The 24,611-nt window shown below is 43.4% G+C and overlaps 1 protein-coding gene and 1 long non-coding RNA gene across 4 annotated transcripts in view; one reads left to right on the top strand and one right to left on the bottom strand.

Moving 5' to 3' along the window:
* The window catches only part of LOC125465811 (uncharacterized), a 35,081-nt gene extending 18,768 nt beyond the window's left edge, over positions 1–16,313 (bottom strand). The window contains exons 1-3 of the long non-coding RNA XR_007250319.2: positions 16,256–16,313; positions 14,000–14,100; positions 13,219–13,329 (exon numbers count right to left, since the gene is read on the bottom strand). This is a non-coding gene — a long non-coding RNA (uncharacterized LOC125465811). The remainder of the gene's footprint in view (positions 1–13,218; positions 13,330–13,999; positions 14,101–16,255) is intronic.
* Positions 16,314–16,392: 79 nt separating this feature from the next.
* Positions 16,393–24,611, top strand: part of cherp (calcium homeostasis endoplasmic reticulum protein) — a 64,817-nt gene continuing 56,598 nt past the window's right edge. For all 3 annotated transcript variants that reach the window (XM_048559771.2, XM_048559768.2, XM_048559770.2), the window contains exon 1: positions 16,393–16,508. In XM_048559771.2, coding sequence (XP_048415728.1) covers positions 16,484–16,508 — 25 coding nt within the window. In that variant the 5' untranslated portion in view covers positions 16,393–16,483. The remainder of the gene's footprint in view (positions 16,509–24,611) is intronic.

Genomic DNA, 24,611 nt, shown 5'->3' with positions numbered 1-24,611 from the left:
CTCATCCAGAAGACACTGCTGCAGGAATCTCTCAGACCAGTGTCATAGGCCAAGCCATCCTCAGCTGCTTCATCAATGACCCTCCCTTCATTACTTGATTCAAATGATGATTGCATAATGTTCTGTACCACTTACAGACCCTCTAATACTGAGGCAGTCCCTGCAAAATTCAGATAAAATTCAGATTTGGGGTGTTTGTTACAATCTCCAAGGAGACCAGCCATGCTTTGAAGAGAAACTATAGCTGATGGTTATTAACTGAAAGAGGACCCCCAAGATGATTTCACATTTTAAAACTTGTATCAATGACTAAATAAAAAGAACACTATTAACTAATCCGTTTTCTTTTCCAGAGGCAATTTATATTTTGAACTACAAAAAGAATTTGCTCCCTTTCTGCTTCCAACCAAAAGCCCCAAGTTAATGTTTCAGATCAAGGATCTTTCATCAGAACTGAGAAAAGTTTGAGATGAAAACAGGTTTTGAGCAAAGACAAGTCTGTCACATACTTGAAACACTGACTCTGTTTATCTCTCCCCACACATTTTGCCTCACCTCCATTTTCTGGCGTTTTTAAATTCAGATTTCCAGAATCTGCAGCATTTTACTGTTGATTAAGAATAAAACCAAAGGCAGAAACGTGACCAGCACTTAATAGATCTTTGATTGAAGTAATTGTTCAGTTTTAAACCAGCAAAGTATGTTTGCCTGCAATGAGGCTGAGGTTGAGTTAGGGGAGAGAAACGCAAATGGTCCTTGATGGTTTGTAACTTGGTGTAACTAGCCGCTGAGATGTGCAGGCTAGTTGGATTAGCCATGGTAAATGTTAGAAGACTAAATTCAGACTCCTTGTCCCTCACAAAAGATCAGCACATCCCAGTGTCTCACACATTATTCTTAAGCTGGTGTCCAATTGTCTGTCAGGCTGTGACTTTTCCAATCACAGCGAGGAAGCTGTGCACATTGGGAATAATGTTGAAGGGAATGATATTTGCTGACCTCAAATTCCTCAAACAAAGTGAATCTCCACTTCACTCAGAATCATAGGACTGAATATTACATGCCCCTGCCATGTTTTCAGTGTGACTGGGGGGGCAGATAAAACAGAGCCAGCGGCCAGCTATTTCCCATGTGCCTTCTTGGCACACCGGCTCAGCAGTCTACTTGCCATGCGTAAAGAAATCATTAAGGCTCAGTTGAGCTTGTGAACCAAGAGTTATATTAAACCTCCCCCCTTCATAGTCTGATCGGTGTGGGCAGTAGTTGGCAGCAGGTTTTTTCTCTAAAGTGCCTTGAGTGATGGGAAGGAAGGCGGGCATGTAGAGGGGATGGAGTTGTGTTATCTTTAGAAGATGCTCCTTTCCCCATCTGTTCTAAGCCCCCACCAAGGACATAGTTTCCAATCACCTTCTAAGAAGATAGAATCTGCTACAGAAAGAGAGCATTCGGCCCACTGAGTCTGCACAAAACCTCTGAAGTGCATCCCACTCAGACCTAGACTCCACCCTAAGCCCGTAACCGCACATGTACCATGGCTAATCCAACTAGCCTGCACATCCCTGGACTCTACAAACAAGAGCACCCGGAGGAAACCAACGCAGACGCAGGGAGAATGTGTAAACTCCACAAGGCCAGTCACCTGACGGTGGAATTGAACCTGGGTATCTGGCACCGTGAGGTAGCAGCACTAACCACTGGCCCACTGTGCTGCCTTCCTAGCTGCTAATGTTTCAATGACCCCAACTTGCTCCCCAAGATGAAAATACCTGACTGGCTTTACCTCATTCCAAGATCCATAGCAATGTCAGTGCCCATGACCAATATGTGATACTGCCAGCTAATCAGATGGGCTAGCACCTCCAGAGAATGAGGCTTCCTCCTCTGAGTAGATGTCTGAGATGAGTTATTACTGTGGGGGCAGATCCTTCCTTCTTGATTGATGCCAAACTGATTTTTCAATCATGTGGAGGGAGAGGGGAGTTGTGGTGGAGGGAAACAGTTAATCTTCCCCCGACCCTTGTGATTTTCAACCCATGATTTTAACTTCTGTCCCTCTTGCCCTCCATCCTATTGTAACCTGTGCATATTTACCTCATTCACACGTATGGCGAATCCCACGCAAGCCACTTTCCCTTCTTGCCAATGCAGCACAAACCCCTACTACTCCATCTCTGTTTTCATGGGTATCACCACATGGGACTCTATCCTCACCCCTTAAATATCTCTTTGAGGTTCTCTCGGTCCACTTAAATAGAATCATAGAATCCCTACAATGTGGAAGCAGGCCATTCAGCCCATCAAATATACACTGACCCTCCAAGGATCATCCCAACCAGACCCGCCACAACCTGCCCCTGAATGATATTCAGTCCCTTGCGAGGGGGGACATAGAATCAGGAGATGTAGAGTCAGTATGGATAAAGCTGAGGAACTCTAAGGGTAGGAAGACCATAATAGGAGTTATCTACAGGCACCCAAACAGTAGTCAGGATGTAGGGTGCAAGTTGAATCAGGAGTTGAAATTGGCCTGTTGCAAAGGTATCATTACAGTTGTTATGGGAGATTACAACATGTGGGTAGACTGGGAGAATCAGGATGGTACTGGACCCCAAGAAAGGGAGTTTGTGGACTGCCTCCGAGATGGATTCTTGGAGCAGCTTGTACCGGAGCCTACCAGGGAGGAGGCACATCTGGATCTGGTGTTGTGCAATGAACCGGATTTGATCAGTGACCTCAAAGTAAAGGAGCCATTAGGAGGTAGTGACCACAATATGATAAGTTTTAATCTGCAATTTGAGAGGGAGAAGGGAGAATTGGAAGTGTCAGTGTTGCAGTTGAATAAAGGGAACTATGGCGATATGAGGGAGGAGCTGGCCAAAGTTCAGTGGCACAATACCCTAGCAGGGATGGCAGTGGAACAACAATGGCAGATATTTCTGGATATCCTGTAGAAGGTGCAGGATCAGTTCATACCAATGAGGAAGAAAGATCCTAAGGGGAGGCGGGGGCAGCCGTGGCTGACGAGGCAAGTTAAGGACTGTATAAAGATAAAAGAGTAGTATAACATAGCAAAGATGAGCAGGAAGTCAGAGGACTGGGAAAGTTTTAAAGAGCAACAGAGGATAACTAAAAAGGCAATACGTGGAGAAAAAATGAGCTATGAAGGAAAACTGGCCAAAAATATAAAGGAGGATAGTAAAAGCCTTTTTAGGTATGTGAAAAGAAAAAAAATGGTTAAGTCTAAAATTAGGCCCTTGAAGTCAGAAACGGGTGAATTTATTATGGGGAACAAGGAAATGGCAGAAGAGTTGAATAGGTACTTTGAATCTGTCTTCACTAGGGAAGACACAAGCAATCTCCCAGATGTTATAGTGGCTGAAGGACCTCGGGTAATGGATGAACTGAAGGGAATTTATATTAGGCAGGAAATGGTGTTGGATAGATTGTTAGGTCTGAAGGCTAATAAGTCTCCGGGACCTGATGGTCTGCATCCCAGGGTACTTAAGGAGGTGGCTCTAGAAATCGTGGACGCATTGGTAATTATTTTCCAATGTTCTATAGATTCGGGATCAGTTCCTGCGGATTAGAGGGTGGCAAATGTTGTCCCACTTTTCAAGAAAGGAGGGAGAGAGAAAACAGGGAGTTATAGACCGGTTAGCCTGATGTCAGTGGTGGGAAAGATGCTGGAGTCAATTATAAAAGATGAAATTACAAGTCATATGGATAGCAGTAACAGGATAGGTCAGAGTCAGCATGGATTTACGAAGGGGAAATCGTGCTTGACTAATCTTCTGGAATTTTTTGAGGATGTAACTATGAAGATGGACAAGGGAGAGCCAGTGGATGTAGTGTACCTGGACTTTCAGAAAGCCTTTGATAAAGTCCCACGTAGGAGATTGGTGAGCAAAATTAGGGCACATGGTATTGGGGGAAAAATACTGACTTGGATTGAAAATTGGCTGGCTGACAGGAAGCAAAGAGTAGTGATAAACGGGTCCCTCTCAGAATGGCAGGCAGTGACCAGTGGCGTTCCACAAGGTTCAGTGCTGGGACCGCAGCTATTTACAATATACATTAATGATATAGATGAAGGCATTAGAAGTAATATTAGCAAATTTGCTGATGACACAAAGCTGGGTGGCAGTGTGAAATGTGAGGAGGATGTTATTAGAATACAGGGTGACTTGGACAGGCTAGGTGAGTGGACGGATGCATGGCAGATGCAGTTTAATGTGGATAAATGTGAGGTTATCCATTTTGGTGGCAAGAACAGGAAGGCAGATTACTATCTCAATGGAGTCAAGTTAGGTAAAGGGGAAGTTCAACGAGATCTGGGTGTTCTTGTACATCAATCAATGAAAGCAAGCATGCAGGTACAGCAGACAGTGAAGAAAGCTAATGGCACGCTGGCCTTCATAACAAGAGGAATTGAGAATAGGAGCAAAGAGGTCCTTCTACAGCTGTACAGGGCCCTGATGAGACCGCACCTGGAGTATTGTGAGCAGTTTTGGTCTCCAAATTTGAGGAAGGACATTCTTGCTATTGAGGGAGTGCAGCGTAGGTTCATGAGGTCAATTCCCAGAATGGCGGGACTGTCATATGTTGAAAGGTTGGAGCGACTGGGCTTGTATATGCTTGAGTTTAGGAAGATGAGAGGGGATCTGATTGAGGCGTATAAGATTATGAAGGGATTGGACACTCTGGAGGCAGGAAGCATGTTTCTGCTGATGGGTGAGTCTAGAACCAGAGGATACAGTTTAAAAATAAGAGGTAGGCCATTTAGAACAGAGTTGAGGAGAAACTTCTTTACCCAGAGAGTGGTGGATATATGGAATGCTCTGCCCCAGAAGGCAGTGGAGGCCAAGTCTCTGGCAGGAACAGGATACTGATTGTGGATGATCAGACATGGTCATAATGAATGGTGGTGCTGGCTCGAAGGGCCGAATGGCCTACTCCAGCACATATTGTCTATTGTCTACTGTCTATTGCCCCACCCTATCCCTGTCACCCTGCAATTCCCATGGCTAATCCACCTAACCTGCACATCTTTTGACTATGGGAGGAAACCAGAGCACCCTGAGGAACCCCATACAGATATGGGGAGAATGTGCAAACTCTACACAAACAGTCATAGAGGCCCAGAGTCACAGTCACGCGGCACGGAAACAGACTGCTCACTCCAATCAGCCCATGCCGAACATAATCCCAAACTAAACTAGTCCCATCTGCCTACTCCAGGTCCATATCCCTTCAAGCCTTTGTTATTCATGTACTTATCCAAATGTCTTTTAAACGTTCTATCCGTGTGCGCATCCACCACTTCCTCAGGAAGTTTGTTCCATACATTAACACCCTCTCTGTAAAAAATTTGCATCTTGTGTCTTTTTTAAATATCTCTCCTGTCACCTTAAAATTGTGCCCCCTAGGTCTTGAAGTTCCCCATCCCAGGAAAAAGACAACTACCATCAACTCTATCTATACCTCTCAGTATTTTAGAAACTTCTATCAGGCCACCTCTCAACCTCTTACATTCCAGTGTAAAGGTTCCAGCCTATCCAGCCTCTCTTTATAACTCAAACCTTCCAAACCCACCAACATCCTGGTAAATCTTGTGTGAACCATCTCCAACTTGATAATATCCTTCCTATAACTGTATGACCAGAACTGGACAAAGTATTCCAGAAGAGGCCTTACCAATGTCAACGTGACTTCCCAGCTCCTATACTCAAAGGACTGAGTGATGAAGGTAAGTGTGCCAAACACCTTTATAACCAGCCTGTCTGTATGTGACGCTAACTTCAAAGAATAACGTACCTGCATTCCTAGGTCCCTTAGTTCTATAACACTACCCAAGGCCCCACTACTAATTTTATAAAGCCTACATTGTATAAACCTGCGTTGCCAGCGGAGGTGGTAGATGCAAACACGTTAGCGTCTTTTAAGAATGTTTGGACAGATGCATGGATGGGCAGGGAGCAAATGGACACAGACCGTTAGAAAATAGATGACAGGTTAGACAGAGGATCTTGATCGGCGCAGGCTTGGAGGGCCAAAGGGCCTGTTCCTGTGCTGAATGTTTCTTTGTTTGTTTTTACCCTTGTTTACTGTACCAAATACAATACCTAGCATTTATCCAGATTTTTTTAGCCCATTGATCCATTTGATCAAGATCCCTCTAATCTTAGAAAACCTTCTTTACTATCTACAACAAACTTACCAACCATGCCTTCTATATTCTCATCTAAATCATTTATATAAATGACAAATAAAAGAGGACACAGAACTGCTCCCTGTGGAACACCACTGGTCACAGAGCTCAAGTATAAAAAGCAACTCTCCACCTTTACTCTCTATCTCCTGTTAAGCCAATTATGTATCCAATTGGCAAGCTCACCCAGAATCCCACATGACCTAACTTTACTAATTAGTCTACCATGTGGAATCTTGTCAATGGCTTTCCTAAAATCCAAAAAATAAATGTCCACTGCTCTGCCATCCCCAATGGAACTGAGCCCAGATCCCTGGTACTGTGAGGCAGGTGCGCTAGCCACTGAGCCACCATGCCACCCCCATCATAGATTAAAGTGGGAGCTGCAATATGTATGCTCAAACTGACCATGACACATCAAAGCATTCTAGTGGGGGAGCAATGCTTTCATCTATGATGTGGGTGGCACAGTAGCTCAGTGGTTAGCACTGCTGGCTTACAGCACCAGGAACCCGGCTTCAATTCCAGCTTCAGGTGACTGTCTGTGTGGGGTTTGTACATTCTGTGTGGGTTTCCTCTGGGTGCTCCGGTTTTCTCCCACAATCCAAAGATGTGCAGGTTGGCCATGCTGGATTGTCCACTGAGTCCACGGATGTGTAGGTTAAGTGATTAGCTGTGGGAGTTGCAGGGATAGAACAGGGGGCGAGTCAGGGTGGGTTGCTCCTCGGACAGTTGGTGTGGACTTGTTGGGCTGAATGGCCTATTTCCACACTGTAGGGTCACCAATGTGGTACACTGCATCCACTGTACCCAGTGTGGCTTCCTCTATATTGGGGAAACCAAGCGGAGGCTTGGGGACCGCTTTGCAGAACACCTCTGCTCGGTTTGCAATAAACAACTGCACCTCCCAGTCGCAAACCATTTCAACTCCCCCTCCCATTCCTTAGACGACATGTCCATTCTGGGCTCCAGCAGTGTCATAATGATGCCACCAGTCGGTTGCAGGAACAGCAACTCATATTCCGCTTGGGAACCCTGCAGCCCAATGGTATCAATGTATCAATGTGGATTTCACCAGCTTCAAAATCTCCCCTCCCCCCAATAAAACCAGCCCAGCTTGTCCCCGCCTCCCTAACCTGTTCTTCCTCTCACCCATCCCCTCCTCCCACCTTAAGCCACACCTCCATTTCCCACCTACCAACCTCAACCCGGCCCCTTGACCTGTCCGTCCTATCCCCTCCCTACCTCCCCACCCATACTCTCCTCTCCACCTATCTTCTCCTCTATCCATCTTCGGTCCGCCTCCCCCTCTCTCCCTATTTATTTCAGAATCGACTCCCTATCCCCCTTTTCTGATGAAGGGTCTAGGCACAAAATGTCAGCTTTTGTGCTCCTAAGATGCTGCTTGGCCTGCTGTGTCCATCCAGCTCCACACTTTGTTAGCAGGGATTCTATAAAAGTTGTGTTAGTTGAATATAGTATAGTGAGGGGCATTAGCACTGCTCCCTGCAGCAAGACAGACAACTATGTTAGCTATACAGAGCCAGCATTCAGGACTGCTAATGGGCTGGGGAAGAACTTGTAGTGGAAAGGGTGCAATCCAGTTCTTGTGGACCATGTAGGTACCAATGAGGTAGGTAGGGCTAGGGAAAAGAACATGAGCAGCTGGCAGTAAAGTGAAAACAAAACCTCAAAAATTATGATCTCAAGATTATTGCCTGGATTGCTTGCAAATTGGTTCCATAAAATTAGGGCAATGAACATGGAGCTCAAATATTTGTGTGGGAAAAGTTGATTCTGGTTCATGGTGCACTGGCACCAGCACTAGGGAAAATGGTGTTTTCTCTTTTGATGGTCTACAGCTGAACCATGCTGGGTCAGTGTACTCAGGAACAGCTAACTAGGGATGTTTGGATCATTTCAAACTAAATAGTGAGGGATCAAATTATAAACATGTGATATATTAAAGATTAGAGATAAGGTAAGTGAGGGATATAGTAATATGGAAATTTTTTTAAAAAATAACAGCGAATGGCAGGAGGGGACATGGAGAAAAGAAACCAAAGACTACAGCAACAATTTGAAGAAAATAAATATAATCTGATAGCCAATTAATGAAATCTGGCTGCAAGGATTAGGTCAAGGGTTGAGTCCTGAAATTGAGGGATATATGACAATCCAGAAGAATAGGAAGCTAGGTAAAGGTGGAGGGGTAGCACTTTTAATCAAGAGTGGCATTGAGGCAACGACTAGGTATAGCTTTAGGAGACCATGGTGTACAGCTAGTTTTGGTGGAGATGAGAAATAGTGGGGAAAGAAGTTACATGGAGGAGTGGCCTACAGGTCCCCTAACAGTAGCTACATGAGAGGACAAATACAAAGAAGAAATTTTAGGTGCTAAAGACAAGGGGATCACAATAATCATGGCTGACTTCAATATACACATTGACTTGAAATGTCACATGAGCAATTGTTGGACTTCACAGAGGGCTTTTGAGATACTTTCTTACAACAGTATGTTTTGCAAGGAACCAGTGAGCAGGTTATTTTTAAATCTGGTGTTGTGCAATATAACCTCAATATGAGGGTATCTGTAGGTAGTGCCAGCCATAATATGATTAAATTTTACTTCCTTTGGTTCTAAAACTAAGTATTTGAAACGTAAATAAGAGCAACTATTTGGGCACGAAAGTGAAGCTCACTGAAGTGAACTAGCATACTAGGCTAGGGGATAGATCAACAGGAACATTGGCAAACATTCAAAAGGATACTTTAAAATACTTCGAATCAGTATTTTCCTACAGTATCATTTTTTATTCATTCTTGAGATATGGACATTACTGCATTTATTGCCTGTTCCTAAACTCTAAAGGAAGGATTCACTATCCATAGTTAATTTAAGAAGTTAGGGAAAGCATCAAACTTAAGGAAAAAACATAGTATGCATAGATCAGTGACTAGACAAACGATTGGTCAAAGTATAAAAAAACACAAAGAACATTAATCAGGAGGAAGAGATTCGAGTATGAGAAGAAGCTACCCAAAAATGAAAAATGGTTAGCAATAGTTTCTACAGGTTTTCGTTTTCCAAAAATGAGTTAAAAAAAAAGAATGCTGGTCCTCTAAACAGTAAGAGAAAGGTGTTAATAATAGAAAGTAAGAACATGACAGATGAAATAAACAAATATTTTGCTTTGTCTACACTCCAGATGAGACAGAAAACATTCCAGTAATAACTGTATATCAGGAGATGGAAGGGAGAGAGAAACTTAGTGAATATACAATCATGAGGGAAATAGTACGAGGCTAACAACTGCGGACAGACAAGTCACCTGGTCCAGATGGACTTCATCCAATAGGTATGTTAAAAGAAAGTGTTTGAAACAAATGAGGGTCCAAAGAAGGTAGAGTCAGGATACTTTATAGGAGGAAAGGAAGAATAATTAGATTAGCTAAATGATTACTTTGTGTGTCTTTACTGATGAAGATACAAGGAATCACCCAAAACTGGGTATCTAAGTGGGGTTGAAGGAAATTATTGTTTTTAAGAAGATTGTACTAGAGAAAACAATGGGGCTGAAAATTGATAATTTTCCAAGGCCTACCTGGACCATCTCAGAGTATTGAAAGAACTGGTAATAGAGACAATAAATGTCTTAGTGATTACCTTCCAAAATTCTACAGATCTGGAATGATTCTTGAATGGGGGTAGAAAATGTCACTCCACTATTTACAAAAGGAGAAAGAGAGGAAACTATGAACTACAGACCTGTTAGGCTTACATTGGTAGTACCAAAAATGCTATAATCTAGGATGGAATAAATCTGATTGGGTATTGTTAACATGGATTTATGAATGGGAAATCATGTTTGACAAACTTGTTGGATCAGTACTTGTACTACAGCTGCTCACAATATATATCAATGAGTTGGAGTCTGGGACTAAAATGTAATATTTCTACATTTGCAGACAATTACAAAGCTAAGCAGGAATAAATGCTGTGAGGAAAATGTAAAGCAGCTTCAGGAGAATTTGGTCTTGCTTCATTAATGGGCAAGAACATGGCAGATAGAATATCACGTGGAATGTGAAATTATCCACATACATAGGATAAATAGATGTGCAGAGTTTTTCTTAAGTGGTAAGAGGTTGGAAAGTGTAGATGTAAAGGACCTGGGTGACACTGTCAATAAGTCACTGAAGGCTGACATGTAGGTGCAGCAAGTTATTGAGAAGACTAATGGAATGTTAGCTTTGTTGCAAGAGAATTTGATTCCAGAAGTAGTGAAGTCTTGCTTCAATTCTATAAGAGCTGGTTCAGACCACACCCTGGAGAACTGTGTGCAATTTTGGTGTCCTTATCTCAGGAGTGTAATGAAGAATTTTCCAGGATGGCAGGGCTGTCTTATGAAGAGATTTGGCAATTTGGATTCAGATTCTCTGGAGTTTCGAAGATTAAAAGTGATCTATTTGAAACATACAAAATATTCATAAGGGTAGATGAAAGTAAGATGACTCTGCTGGTTGGGTAGACTAAAACCAAGGGGCTCGATTTAAAAATAAGCAGAATGCTACTGAAGTCAGAGATGGGGAGAAATTATTTTACTCAGAAGGTTATGAACCTTTGGAATGCTCTACCACAGAGCACTGCGGAAGATCAATCCTCGAGTATGTTTAAGGTAGAGATTGATAAATTTATAATTACCAGGTTGTACAGGTTATGGGGATGTTGTGAGTAAAGGCATTGACATGTTTGATCAAACATGATCGTATTGAATGGCAGGAGAATCCTGACAGGCTGAATGGCCTTCTCCGTTCCTACGTAATCAGGAAGAGTTAGATGGTTTCATCAAAGGGAAATCATGTTTAATCAATTTATTGTTGTTCTTTAAAACAGTAAAATATTCTGTGTGTAAAGGGGAGCCTGTAGAAATACTGTACCTGGATTTCCAGAAAGTATTTGATAAGGTTATTGCTGAAAATAAAAGCTCACGGTATTGGGGGCGGGGTAGCATATTTGCATGGGTAGATGATTGGCTAGCTGGCAAAACATAGTCAATTTGCACAAATCCTGCAAGGGACTCAATTGGGTCTCCAACATTTTACAGCTTATTTCAATCAGTTAAATTAGGGGACCAGAGGCATGGTGGCTAATGTCACAAATGACACCAGAAAGTCTGTTGTGAAGAAGACATATGGATCTTGAAGCTAGATACAGATAGGTTAAGTGAGTGGAAAAAGTCTTGGTGGATGAGTATAATGTGTTAAAAAAAAGTCATCATTCACTTTTGCAGGAAGAATGTAAAAAACTAAGCATTATTTAAATGGAGAACAGCTACAGATTTCTAAGGTAGGGAGGGATCTGGGTAGTCTCGCCCGTTTTGTTTATTTACTTGTGGGGCATGGGCATTGCTGGCTGACCAGCATTTATTGCCTATCCCTAGTTGCCCTTGAGAAGATGGTGCTGAGCTGCTTTCTTGAGCCACTGCAGTCCATGTGCTGTAGGTAGACCCACAAGACATACTTCACTGAGTTAGTATGTCAGGAAAGCATGAAATCAAGAAGTCTAATGTTAGGTTAACCTTTCCCATGAGAGGGAATGAGTATAAAATTAAGGATATTATGCTTCAGTTATACAGAGTGTTGTTGAGGCCACATCTTGAATACAATGGGTAGTTTTGGTCCCCAGTGTCAGGAAGGTTGTAAATGTAATGGAGGTGGTTCAGAGGCAGTTTATTAGTTTGATATCTGATGAGTAAGTTGTCTTGTGAGGATTTGTTAGACAGGCTGGGCTGGCTTCATAGAATTCCTACAATGTGGAAGACGCCAAATGGCCCATCAAGTCCACACCGACCCTCTAAAGATTATTCTACCCAGGCCCACCCTCTTACCCTATCCCTGTAACCCTGCATTTCCCATGGCCAATCCACCTAACTTGTACATCTTTGGACCGCGGCAGGAAACCAGAGCACCCGGAGGAAACCCACACAGACACTGGAAGAAATGTGCAAAATCCACACAGATAGTCACTCGAAGATGGAATCAAGCCTGGGACCCTGGTGCTGTAAAGCAGCAGTGCTAACCATTGAGCCGCTGCGTCACCACACCAGTTCAAAGAGTCGGGGTGACTTGATTGAACTAAGATCCTGAATGGCCTTGTCAAGGCTGATGCGGAAAGGACATATTCCCTTGTGGGTGAGCCCAGAGCCAACAGGCACTGTTTCAAAATTAGGGATTGTCCTTTTAGATCAGAGATGAAGTTGATTTATTTTGTCAGAGTTGTAAGACTTTGAAACTCTCTGCTTCAGAAGGTAGTGGAAGTGGATCATTGAATTTTTTAAGGCAAAGGCAGATAGATTCTTGTTAAGCAAGGAAAAATCAAAACTTATCAGGCATACATTTGAATGTAAAATTTAAAACATTAAAATCTGCCATACTTGAGGGGCTGGACTGCCTGCCACCACACCTATTTTGCATATGTGTGAGTTCAGGACAGCCTATCAGATATTAGGATATTACTCATAGGGGATGAGTGGCAACTGCAAATAGAAATATTGTGGGGAGGGGTTGCCATTTGGCAAACAGGTATTTGAATACTGGAATACAAACATATGAAATATGGGGTTGCAGCAATAGATGGAATACAAACTAAAAACCCCAGTGAAAGGATGGAAGGTCATCGACCTGGACTGGTAACTCTGTTTCTCTTCACAGATGCTGAGTTTGCCATCATTTTCTGTTCTTACTTCAAATTTTCAGCATGCAGTTTTTGGTTTTGTATCAATAGGTGGAAGAGGCAGATACAGGCAGAAACCTGAGAGAAATGCCTCCTACGGTGTTGCACCAATTCTATAATTTAGAAGCTAGTGATAACAGGGAAGATTTCCTGAGTGAAAGTTTCAACAATTGGAAGAGTGGAATTAGGAAGTTACAACATTGAGAGACAAAGGAAATGCAAGGTTGTTAGGTTCCTACATAAATATTGGTTTGTATTCTTTTCATAAAGTTACCTCTGTATCCACACAACATTTTTCTTCATGCTTCTGCCTGAAATCCTGGACCCTTTAATGTCTCTCACCTGATGAATCAGTATTTCTCCATGGTAAACACAACCTGGAGTCCTGAGGATAGCAAGGTCAAACAATGTAATCTGGGTGAATTGGCAGCACCATTATCAACTATGCTGGTCAAGTTCTAAAGGACATAGCTGCTAGAGTGGGTCTACAGAAGGTGGTGAAGGAGCCAACAAGGGGGGAAAAAACCCACATTTGACCTCAACCTCACCAATCTAACTACTGCACATGCATGTATCTATGATAGTATTGATAAGAGTGGCCACTGCATAGTATTACTGGAGATAAAGTCCCTTCTTCACATTGAGAATATCCTTCACCATGTTAGGCAGTACTATCACCATGCTAAATGGTATAGATTTCAAACAAATCTAGCTAAACTGGGCATCTACAATTACTCCAACATAATCTGCAACATCATGGTTCAACATATCCCCCACTCTAATACCAACATTAAGCCAGGGAGTTATAGAAACATTCAAAACAGGAGCAGAGGTAGGCCATTTGTGCCTTTCAGCTTGCTCTGCCATTCAATATGATAATGGCTGATCATCCAACTCAGTACCTTGCTCCTGCTTTCTCCCCTTAATATTTGATGTCTTCAGCCCTAAGAATCACATTTAACTGTTTCTTGAAAACATTCAATGTTTTGGCTTCATTTGTTTCCAACCAGCAGAGAATTTCACTGGCTTACCAGAGTGTAGAAACTTTGCCTTACCTCAGTCCTAAATGGTCTACTCCAGATCCTTAAACTGTGATCCCTGGTTCGACACTGTCTGGTCATCAGGAACATCCATCCCGTATTTACCCAATCCAAATCTGATATAAATGTATAAAATTGCATGAAATTCCCTTCATTGTGCTAAACTCCACTGAATACAGTCCCAATTAATCCAGTCTCTCTTTATATGTTAACTATAGCTCAATGAAGAGTGTAGGTAGGAATATCAGGAACAGCACCAGGCATACTTAAAATGAGGTATCAACGTGGTGAAGCTACCAAACAGGACTATTTGTGTGCCAAACACATTAACAGCAAAAGATAGACCAGGGTACATGATTTCACAACCAATGGACCAGGTCCAAGTTCCATAGTCCTGCACATCCAGTCATTAATACTAGTGGATATTTTAACAGTTTACTGGAAGAGGAAGCTCCACAAATATCATATCCTCAATGAGGGGAGAGACCAACGCTGTGTGGAGCTGGAGGAACATAGCAGGCCAGGCAGCACCAGAGAAGCAGGAAAGTTGATATTTCAGGTCAGGACCCTTCTTCAGAAATGGGGGAAGGGAGCTCTGAAATAAATAGAGGATGGGTGGGGCTGGGGAAGGTAAGTGTGATGGTGATAGGTGAGTGCAGATAGGGGATTGGTCAGTGAGGTAGGAGGAGCGGATATGTGGCAGAGAAGGTGGACAGGTTGCGTCAGGTCAAGGAGGTGGGGGATGAGAGGGAGGGTTGGTCATGGGATGAGGAGATTTTGAAACCAGTAAAGTCCACGTTGAGAGCATTGGGCTGTAGGGTCATGAGGCAGAACAGGCACTGCTCCTCCAGTTTCCAGTGGCATCATTGTGACACTTGAGGAGGTCCGGGATGGACATGTCATCCAGGGAGTGGGAACTGAAGTGGTTTGCAGCTGGAAGATGTTGTTGATTGTCACAAACAGAGTGCAGGTACTCTACCTATCTAAGCTATCTCTGAGCCTCATCTTGGTCTCACCAATGTAGAGGTGGCCTATTAGTAGGTAGAATCCCTGTCTCGGAGCCTGAAACTCCAGGTTTGAGTCACACTCCAGACTCAATGAACAAGGAAGATATGTTTGGAAAGTGGCCAAACAGATTGAGAACTAACTTGTAAATCTTTCCAGCACACACCAATGGCAAGCCATAACTGCTGGAAAGATTCCTTCCTAGCATTTTGATGAAAGATATTGTAACTACTACTCAAACATCCAGCTGCCACATGCGAGTAAAATTGTGTTAATGTTTCAAGTTTAGTAAACCTTTTTCAGAATTGGAGTGCAGGAGAACAGTCACTGGATTTAAAATATTAATTCTGTTTTCTCTTCACCGATGGTGCCAGAGCTGCTGAGTTTTTCCCAGCAATTTCTTTTTTTGTTTCTGATTGCCAGCATCTGCAGTTCTTCATAAGAACCAAAAGAACTGCGATGCTGTAAATCAGGAACAAAAACAAAGTTGCTGGAAAAGCTCAGCAGGTCTGGCAGCATCTGTGGAGGAGAAAACAGAGTTAACATTTCGGGTCCACTGACCCTGCTTCAGAACGTTCCTCAAAGGTTCTCTGAAGTTCTTCAGTTTCTTTTGATTTAAAAAGTGTGTTTGCCAGAAATAACTTGGACTCAGTGTTGGGGAGCACCAGGCTACAGTCTGGAGCCAACGGCATGGTGTTCAGTACCGGTTCTAGTTGAGATGTACTGGGTGTACGCATCACTAAACCCCAGGCTGATCGGTACTGCTGTGGGTCAGACTCATCTTTAGACAGACAGCATTTAAACGTAGATAACAAAGTGTGAAGCTGGATGAACACAGCAGGCCAAGCAGCATCTCAGGAGCACAAAAGCTGATGTTTCGGGCCTAGACCCTTCAACCCGCATCTGCAGTTCCCATTATCTCTGCTCAGCATTTAAAGGTAGAACCCCGACAATGTGGAAGCAGGCCATTCGACCCTTAGAATCCTCAAAAACCCTCCAAACAGCATCCCGCCCTAACCATGTAACCCTACATTTCCCATGGCTAATCCACCCAACCCAGACATCTTTGGGCTGTGGGAGGAAACCCACGGGGAGAATGTGCAAACTCCACGCAGCTTCCAGAGGTTGGAATTGAACCCGGGCCTCTGGCACAGTTCTGAGGAAGGGTCACCAGATCCGAAACGTTAACTCTGTCTTCTTCCTTCACAGATGCTGCCAGACCTGCTGAGCTTTTCCAGCAACTTTGTTTTTGTCGCTGGCACTAACCGCTGAGCCACGCCGCCGCCTGGCACCGTACAAAGATGGCCGCCGCGACCGCCCTTCACCGACAGTTCGCAGGCGCGGTGTAAACCACACCCACTGTCGTGCATTCCTGCCGTCGGTCAGTTTTCCTTCCGGTCGAAGACGCCTGCCGTTGGAGAGGGAGTGCTGAATTTGTGATATGAACATTTAAGTGTTATATCTGGAAGTGCGGACAGTGAGAAATCCTCCGCGATGGATATACCGGTGCCTCCTGAGGGTGAGTGCCGGAATGTACCCCTTTGGAACCGAACTTGGGCGGGGAAGTGTCTTTTATTAAAATTATTGTGTGGGAACATACGGGCCCTTTCCTTGCGCCGCTATGGCCTGATCTGGGCCCTAGTCCGCTCCGAGCATGCGTGCCCGCCAATCTCGGTTCTGCGCTTGCATGGAATGTCACTTGGCGGCAGCTGCGCATGCGCAGACAGTTCTGGTTGGGGGGGCCTTGGCTATTAAAAAAACTCCTCAATGGAGAAGGGAAAGCGGCTATGGGGCCTTAGGGCTTGTTACCTAGCCTGACAATCGAACGGAAGCTTCAGTGTTGGCTTCAGAATGGCTCTTTGGGCACATCTGTTAAACGTAAAACTCCTGTTTTCCCCCCACCCTATGAAAACAATGGTGTGACTTATTGAACCGTTTCACAGCCTTCTAGATTGACCGGCCCACTAAGCTATAAAATAATATCTTCTGATTAGTTTTATTTTTCTTGAGCAAAGTTTTCATTGCTTCAGCGTTCTGAAATTTTGTTTTGTAATCTACAAAATGTGACCCTCCTTCAAGAAAATAAAGGTGTAGAGGACTTGACACTCTGCCTTATTTCTTCAGCTTTAATCTAACTTTCACCGATACAGATGTTTACATAATTTTCAGAAATATCATACTTACTCAAACTTAACCTATGCTGTTGCACTGAAAGTATTAATGTAGCTGGGTTTCTCGGATAGCACAGGAATTCTTTGGATGGGGAAAATTTGCTTTACAGTAACAAAACTGGTCAAGAGTAGTGGTTTGATACCTGTTGACAAAAGGTATTCTTTGTTCAAAGTGTCATCACAACATCAAGTATCACTGTAGACTTGAACATGGAGAAAAAAAATCAAAAAACCCCTCTCTGATGAAGGGTCTAGGCCCGAAACGTCAGCTTTTGTGCTCCTGAGATGCTGCTTGGCCTGCTGTGTTCATCCAGCCTCACATTTTATTATCTTGAAAAAAATCACGTGTTGCTTTAAGAGATTAGGCCTCCGTAGAATGTCTGCCAGATTCAACGGCACTATTCACAGTACTGGGAAAATGCTGGCAGATGAAGTTTGATGGAGAAAAGTGTGAGGTCGTACACTTTGATAGGAAGAATCAATAGGCAAGTTATTACTTCATGGTGAGAGAGAGACTCCAAAAAAAATGCATGCACCATGGTGGGATCTACATACTTGTGTTCACAAAATACAAAATGTTAACATGCAAATTAAGCAAATAATTAGGAAGGCAAATTGAATGTATATCTTTGTGGCTTATGGCTTGAATATTAAAAGCAGGAAACCCCTGTTACAACTCTATAGGTGTAGGTGAGGCTGCAGTTGGAGTACAGTGTGCAGTTTAGGTTGTTGCATTTAAAAATAGATATACTAGTATTAGAGGCAGTGCTAAAAAGATTCAGTGGCCTCCTTCCTGGGATGAGGGAATTGACTTATCGTGAACCGCTAAACATTTTAGGCCTTTATTCATTAGAATGAAGGGTGATCTTAGGTAATAGAAACTCTACAATACAGAAACAGGCTCTTTGGCCAAACAAGGCCCCACTGTCACTTGGGGCATCCCATCCAGACCCATCATCCTATAGCCCACCCAATCCACAGATCCCTGAACACGACAGGCAATTTAGCACCGCCAATCCACCTAGCCTGCACATCTTTGGACTGTGGGAAACCCTGCTTTGCCTGCGACGGTAGTAGATTCGCCAATTTTAGGTACATTTAAGTCGTCATTAGATAAGCATATGGAATAGTGTAGGTTAGATGGGCTTCAGATCAGCATGACAGGTCGGCACAACACCGAGGACCGAAGGGCCTGTACTGTGCTGTAATGTTCTATGTGCAAACTCCACATGGACATCGCCCAAGGGTTGAATCGAACCCGGTCCTCTGGTGCTTTGAGGTAGCAGTGCTAAACACTGAGCCACCGTGTTGCCCGTTGAAATGTACAAGATTCTGAAGGGACTTGATAGGATATCTGTTGAGATTTTTTCATTCGAGTTAGGGACTGTAATGACAATTTTTTTTTTGAAACTGAGGCATGTAGGAATTTCTTCTCCCAGAGGATTATGAATGTCTGACATTCTCTATCTTTTCATTGTGAAGGTTAGGTCACTCAGTGCGTTTGAAGACATGGGAAGATTTTTGAAAATTCAAGGTGTTGAGGGCTATAGGAGCTGGCATGAAAGCAGATTTGAGGCTTGGTGTAGTTCAGCCATAATCTCACTGTATGGCAAGGCAGGCATGATGGACTGCATAGCCTACTGCTCCTATTGCTTATGGACTTAAATTACCTTAGTTGTTGAAAATGACTGTTGCCATCTTTCCCTATGAAACTGACTTTCCCTATGAACTGCTAGCATGTACACAGAAACAAAATGCTGTAGACACTGGAAATATTCACCAGACCAAGCAACAACATTGGAGAAAGAAGCAAAGCTGATATTTCAGGTTAATCCGCATTTCCCGCAACACATCCCTCACACCCAGTCCCCGCCACAACCGCCCAAAGAGGATCCCCCTCGTTCTGTCACACCACCCCACCAACCTCCGGATACAATGCGTCATCCTCCGACACTTCCGCCATCTACAATCCGACCCCACCACCCAAGACATTTTTCCATCCCCATCCTTGTCTGCTTTCCGGAGAGACCACTGTCTCCGTGACTCCCTTGTTTGCTCCACCACACCTGGCACCTTCCCCTGCAACCGCAGGAAGTGCTACGCTTGCCCCCACACCTCCCCCTCACCCCTATCCCAGGCCCCAAGATGACTTTCCATATTAAGCAGAGGTTCACCTGCACATCTGCCAGTGTGGTATACTGTATCCATTGTACCCGGTGTGGCATCCTCTACATTGGGGAAACCAAGCGGAGCCTTGGGGACCGCTTTGCAGAACACCTCCGCTTGGTTCGCAATAAACAACTACACCTCTCAGTCGCAAACCATTTTAACTCCCCCCTCCCATTCTTTAGATGACATGTCCATCATGGGCCTCCTGCAGTGCCACAATGATGCCACCCGAAGGTTGCAGGAATAGCAACTCATATTTCGCTTGGGAACCCTGCAGCCCAATGATATCAATGTGGACTTCACCAGCTTCAAAATCTCCCCTTCCCCCACCACATCCCAAAACCAGCCCAGTTCGTCCCCTCCCCCCACTGCATCACACAACCAGCTCAGCTCATCCCCTCCCCCACTGCAATCCAAAACCAGCCCAGCCTGTCTCTGCCTCCCTAACCTGTTCTTCCTCTCACCCATCCCTTCCTCCCACCTCAAGCCGCACCTCCATTTCCTACCTACTAACCTCATCCCACCTCCTTGACCTGTCCGTCTTCCCTGGACTGTCTTATCCACTCCCTATCTCCCCACCTATACTCTTCTCTCCACCTATCTTCTTTTCTCTCCATCTTCCGTCCGCCTCCCCCTCTCTCCCTATTTATTCCAGAACCCTCACCCCGTCCCCCTCTCTGATGAAGAATCTAGGCCTGAAACGTCAGCTTTTGTGCTCCTGAGATACTGCTTGGCCTGCTGTGTTCATCCAGCTTCACACTTTATTATCTTATAATTGTCTATGAAATTGGCTTTACAGTAGGAGACAAGAGTGGTTCCTATCAATGTGGACTCCACAGAATCTCCCCTCCCCCACCGCATCCCAAAACCAGCCCAGTTCATCCCTGCCTCCCTAACCTTACCTCCCTCCCACCTATCCCCCCTCCCACCTCAAGCCCAACCCCCATCTCCTACCTACTAACCTTATCCTGCCCCCTTGACCTGTCTGAACTTCGTGGACTGACTTATCTCCTCCCTAACTTCCCACCTACACTCACCTTTACTGGCTTCATCCCCCCCCCTTTAACTTGACTGTCTCCTCTCCACCTATCTTCTCCTTTATCCATCTTCGATCTGCCTCACCCTTGCTCCCTATTTATTTCAGAACCCTGTTCTCCTCCCCCATTTCTGAAGAAGGGTCTAGGCCCGAAACGTCAGCCTTCCTGCTCCTCTGATGCTGCTCAGCCTGCTGTGTTCATCCAGCTCGACACCTTGTTATCTCTGGTTCTCAAGAGTTGTTTTTTGGTCTAGAGGCCTGTGACCAGCAGCATTCCACAGGGCTTGGTACTGGGTTCACTTTTATCATTTATGTACGTGCTTTAGACGAGAATATAAAGGACATAGGTAATACGTTTGTGTGTGATACCCAAATTGCTGTTATAGTGGGCATCGAAGAAGGTTACCTCAGAGTACTAGGAGGTCTTGATCAGTTGGATCAATGGGTTGAGGAGTGGCAGATGGAGATTAAGCTGGATAAATGAGAGGTATTGCAATTTCATTTAACAGGCAAGAGTAGATTAATTGTAAACAATTAATTGTAGAGCCCTGGGTAGTGTTGTGGAACAGAAACCTAGGGGTTCAGGTACATAATTCTTTGGAATTTGTGTCAAGGTAGACAAGGTAGTTAATAAACCATTTAGCATGCTTGCTTTCATTGCTCGGACCTTTGGGTATAAGAGTTTGGAACTTATGTTAAGGTTGTACAGGTTGTTGTTGAGGCCTCTTCTCACAAATGTAAACCTTGTGATGGGTGGACTATGTGCAGTTTGGTCACCCTGTTATGGGAAGAATATTAATAGACTGGAGAGGGTTCAGAACAGATTTACAGGATGTTGCCAGGAAAGGAGGATTTAAGTAATAGAGTGTGGCTGGATAGGCTGGGATTTTTTGTCTGGAACATAGGTTGAAGGGTGACTTTGTTGAGGTTTATAAAATCAGGAGGGGCATAGATAAGGTGAAGAGCAAAAGTCTTTGCCCTAAGGTGGAGGAGTTCATAACTAGGGGTCATATCTTTTAAGGTGACAAAAAAGATTTAAAAAGGACTTAAGACGCAGCTTTTTTTTAAACAGAGTAATTAGTGTGTGAAATGAACTGCCAGAGGAACAAGTGGATTACAGTTACAACAGATACAGCATTTAAAAGACGTTTTGATAAGTGCATGAATAGGAAAAGTTTGGAAGGATATGGGCCAAAAACAGGCAGGTGGGACTAGTTTCATTTGGAATCTTGGTCGGCATGGTCTAGTTGAACCAGTGGGCCCGTTTCCATTCTGTGCGTTTGAGTGAATTGCACCATATACGCTAACAGTCAAGTGGGCTGCTGTTTCCTTGATGTCAAGCTTCAGTATCGTTCGAGGACCAGGCAAGAGGGGATTTATGCCTCGTAGGTAGTGAGCAGGACTGGGGAGTTACTTGCACCAGGATTCCTAGTCTTTGACCTACTTTTGTAGCGTGTGCTTCGTTATGAAGTAGACTAGTCCTATAACTGGTTGTCTCGTACGCTTTCAGAAGATAAAGTAAAGAAATATTTCCATGGCTTCATAATGTGGAAACATTTCTCAAGCTAAAAATACTGACGTAGTACATGAGTAGAATAGAAGTTCTGTGCTGAGGCTTTACATTACAGTAGTCAGAATAATTAGAATTGTTGTGCTTATTTAGTCCCATCACAAGGTTCATATTTGCAAGACTATAGAGAAAAGTAACAAGCTTGATTCCAAATGTAGTGGCCGTGTGAAGCTGATTTCTACAGCTTAAAGATAATGTAATTAAGGAGTGGAATGGAGGGAAGTATGAAAGATGGTACAATTGTATGCTGAATATGACTATTTGCTGCTCACGATGCAGTCTTCTCTACATTAGGAAAACAAAATGCAGACTGAGTGATCACTTTGTACTGCACCTATGTTCTGTCTGTAAAAGTTACCTACAGCTTCCAGTTGCCTGCCATTTCAATGTGCCACCGTGTTCTTTGGCCAAAATTTCTGCCTCAAGCTTGACGTAGTGCTCCAGTGAAGCTCCACGCAAACTGCAAGAGTAACACCTCATCTTCCACATACAGATCTTCCAGTTTCAGAACACGGTACTGAGTTTAACAATTTCAGAGCTTGACCTCCCTGTTTCATGTCTATTGCCTACTCACACAACCCCAGATTCTGTCATGAACGGATTTGCTTTCAGCACAGTGAATGCATTTTCAACTATCATCACCTATTTAGCTTCTTTTCCCCGACGGACTATCAACAATCCCTTTGTTTACCTACCCTTTTCTGTCTGGCACCTCTCTCCACTCACTCACATTTCTACTCCCCAACAATCATCAGCTGAAATAACACCTTTTCTTAGCTACTTCTAATTCTGAAGGAAGGTCACTTGACTTCACGTTAACTGTAATTTCTCCCTAGAGATACGGCCAGACCTGCTGAGTTTCTGTTTTTGTTCATTTTAGCTGTCCGGTATCATGTTCTTTGTTTTATTATATATAGCTATTACAACTCTGGCTAAGATGGCAGAAAGGAGACAAGCATTTTGTTCTTAGCTTTCTAATGAAACATAATGGGTGACTGTAATTGTTCTAGATCTAGCTGGATAAGTATTATTATATACAAGTTTTCAAAAGGAACAAATCTCAAAAATTACCTAAAATGTTTAGCTTCAGACTAGTGCTTGTACCAGACCAACCCGTCCAGCCATATTTTGAATAGGGAGCTGGAATTTCAAGCATTAGCCTTTTTAGAATCAGCTGACATTGTGTGCAAAGACTGACGTAGGTTTGACAGATGAGCAGTTGGTATAGTCCAAACAACAAAAAAAATGAATGTAGGGCGAACTAGACAAAAAATGCACATTTATCTAGAACTTCACCCGTCGACTTCTCAATGCTTCAGAAACATAACTGTTTCGTATACAGTTGCTCTTTCTTTGTCACTAGGTCCAAATGTTGGAACTTTTAAAAATTCATTCATGGGACCAGGGCGTTGATTGGCTAGGCCGATAATTATTGGCCGTCCCTAATTTCCCACAGGACAGTTAAGAGTCAGTCACATTTCTGTGGATCTGTAAGTCATACTTAGGCCAGACTGGATAAGGATGACTGTTTTCTTCCCTGAAGGACAGTGAACCCGATGGGTTTTTCTTGACAATTAACAATGGATTTGTATGTATCGTTACACTCTTCAGATTGTTTGTTTTAATTGAATTCAAATTCCACCATCTGCCATGGCAAGACTCGAACCTGTCTCCCCAGAACATTATTGAGATCACTAGCGTAACAGCCCAGCAATAATACCATGAGGCCATTGCCTCCCCAGTGAATTGTGAGGATGCCTACCCAAGAGTAGTGGGACAGAGAGTATCAGGTCGCCAGCATCATCTTGACACCAACTTGGGATTGGCAATAATGCTAGACTTGCTAGCATGAGCCACAACCTAAGGATTATTTTTAAAAAAAAACTTGTGTTGAGATGCGTTGATTTTGTACCAACTTGAACAAAACAAGGGTTAGACAAATGCCTGTGGTAAACAGTTAATGTATTGTTTTTGCTGGTATGGGTTGAATGAGAAACAGTAACCAGGAGTCCATGAAGAATCAGTGCTGTGGTGGTAATGCTCTTGGCATAGAAACCCTGCTGATGCCCTGGGGGCATGGGTTCTAATCAAAATACAGCATCTGATGGAATTTAAATTCAATTGGTAAATTTGGACTGTACAGTTAGTCCCAGCAGTGATGACCATGACAAAATGGCCTCCAAGACAATCTGGTTAACTCATGTCTTAGTTGGCTTCAGAAATGCTGCCAGCAACATTTATATTCTATGAAAGATTAAATTAAAAATGAAAACTCCTTTAAATGGTATCAAGGTGTGTTTTAACATTTTGAAAGGAATGAAAATCACAGACCATATTTTTAAATATTGTGTTTACTTGAGAAAGAGTCTTAAGAGAATACAAAATAAACCTTCAAAAACTAAAGAGGCAAGTGATGGAGATGTTATGCACTGATTATCATTGGATGAGGAAATGGGAGAAAGGAGTGCTGGTTTTCAAGCAATCTCTTAAAGTTTTGAGGTAAAGAAATTAGCAAGTGTTTACGTTGTGATTTGGGGATAGAAAGGTAGTTCATTGTTGAGAAAGTGAGTCTCAGTGTTTGTTTGAATTTGGCTCAGCTTGATGAGATTGTTGGTATTATCTGGCCTGGCTCTGGGATGTGTAATGAGCTACTCAAAGATAGGTTGTGCTGTAGCT

This window comes from Stegostoma tigrinum, chromosome 30 (genome assembly GCF_030684315.1).
Source record: "Stegostoma tigrinum isolate sSteTig4 chromosome 30, sSteTig4.hap1, whole genome shotgun sequence".
Taxonomy (NCBI): domain Eukaryota; kingdom Metazoa; phylum Chordata; class Chondrichthyes; order Orectolobiformes; family Stegostomatidae; genus Stegostoma; species Stegostoma tigrinum.
The sequence above is the reverse complement of the archived record's forward strand: the minus strand, read 5'-3'. Positions and strand labels throughout refer to the sequence as shown.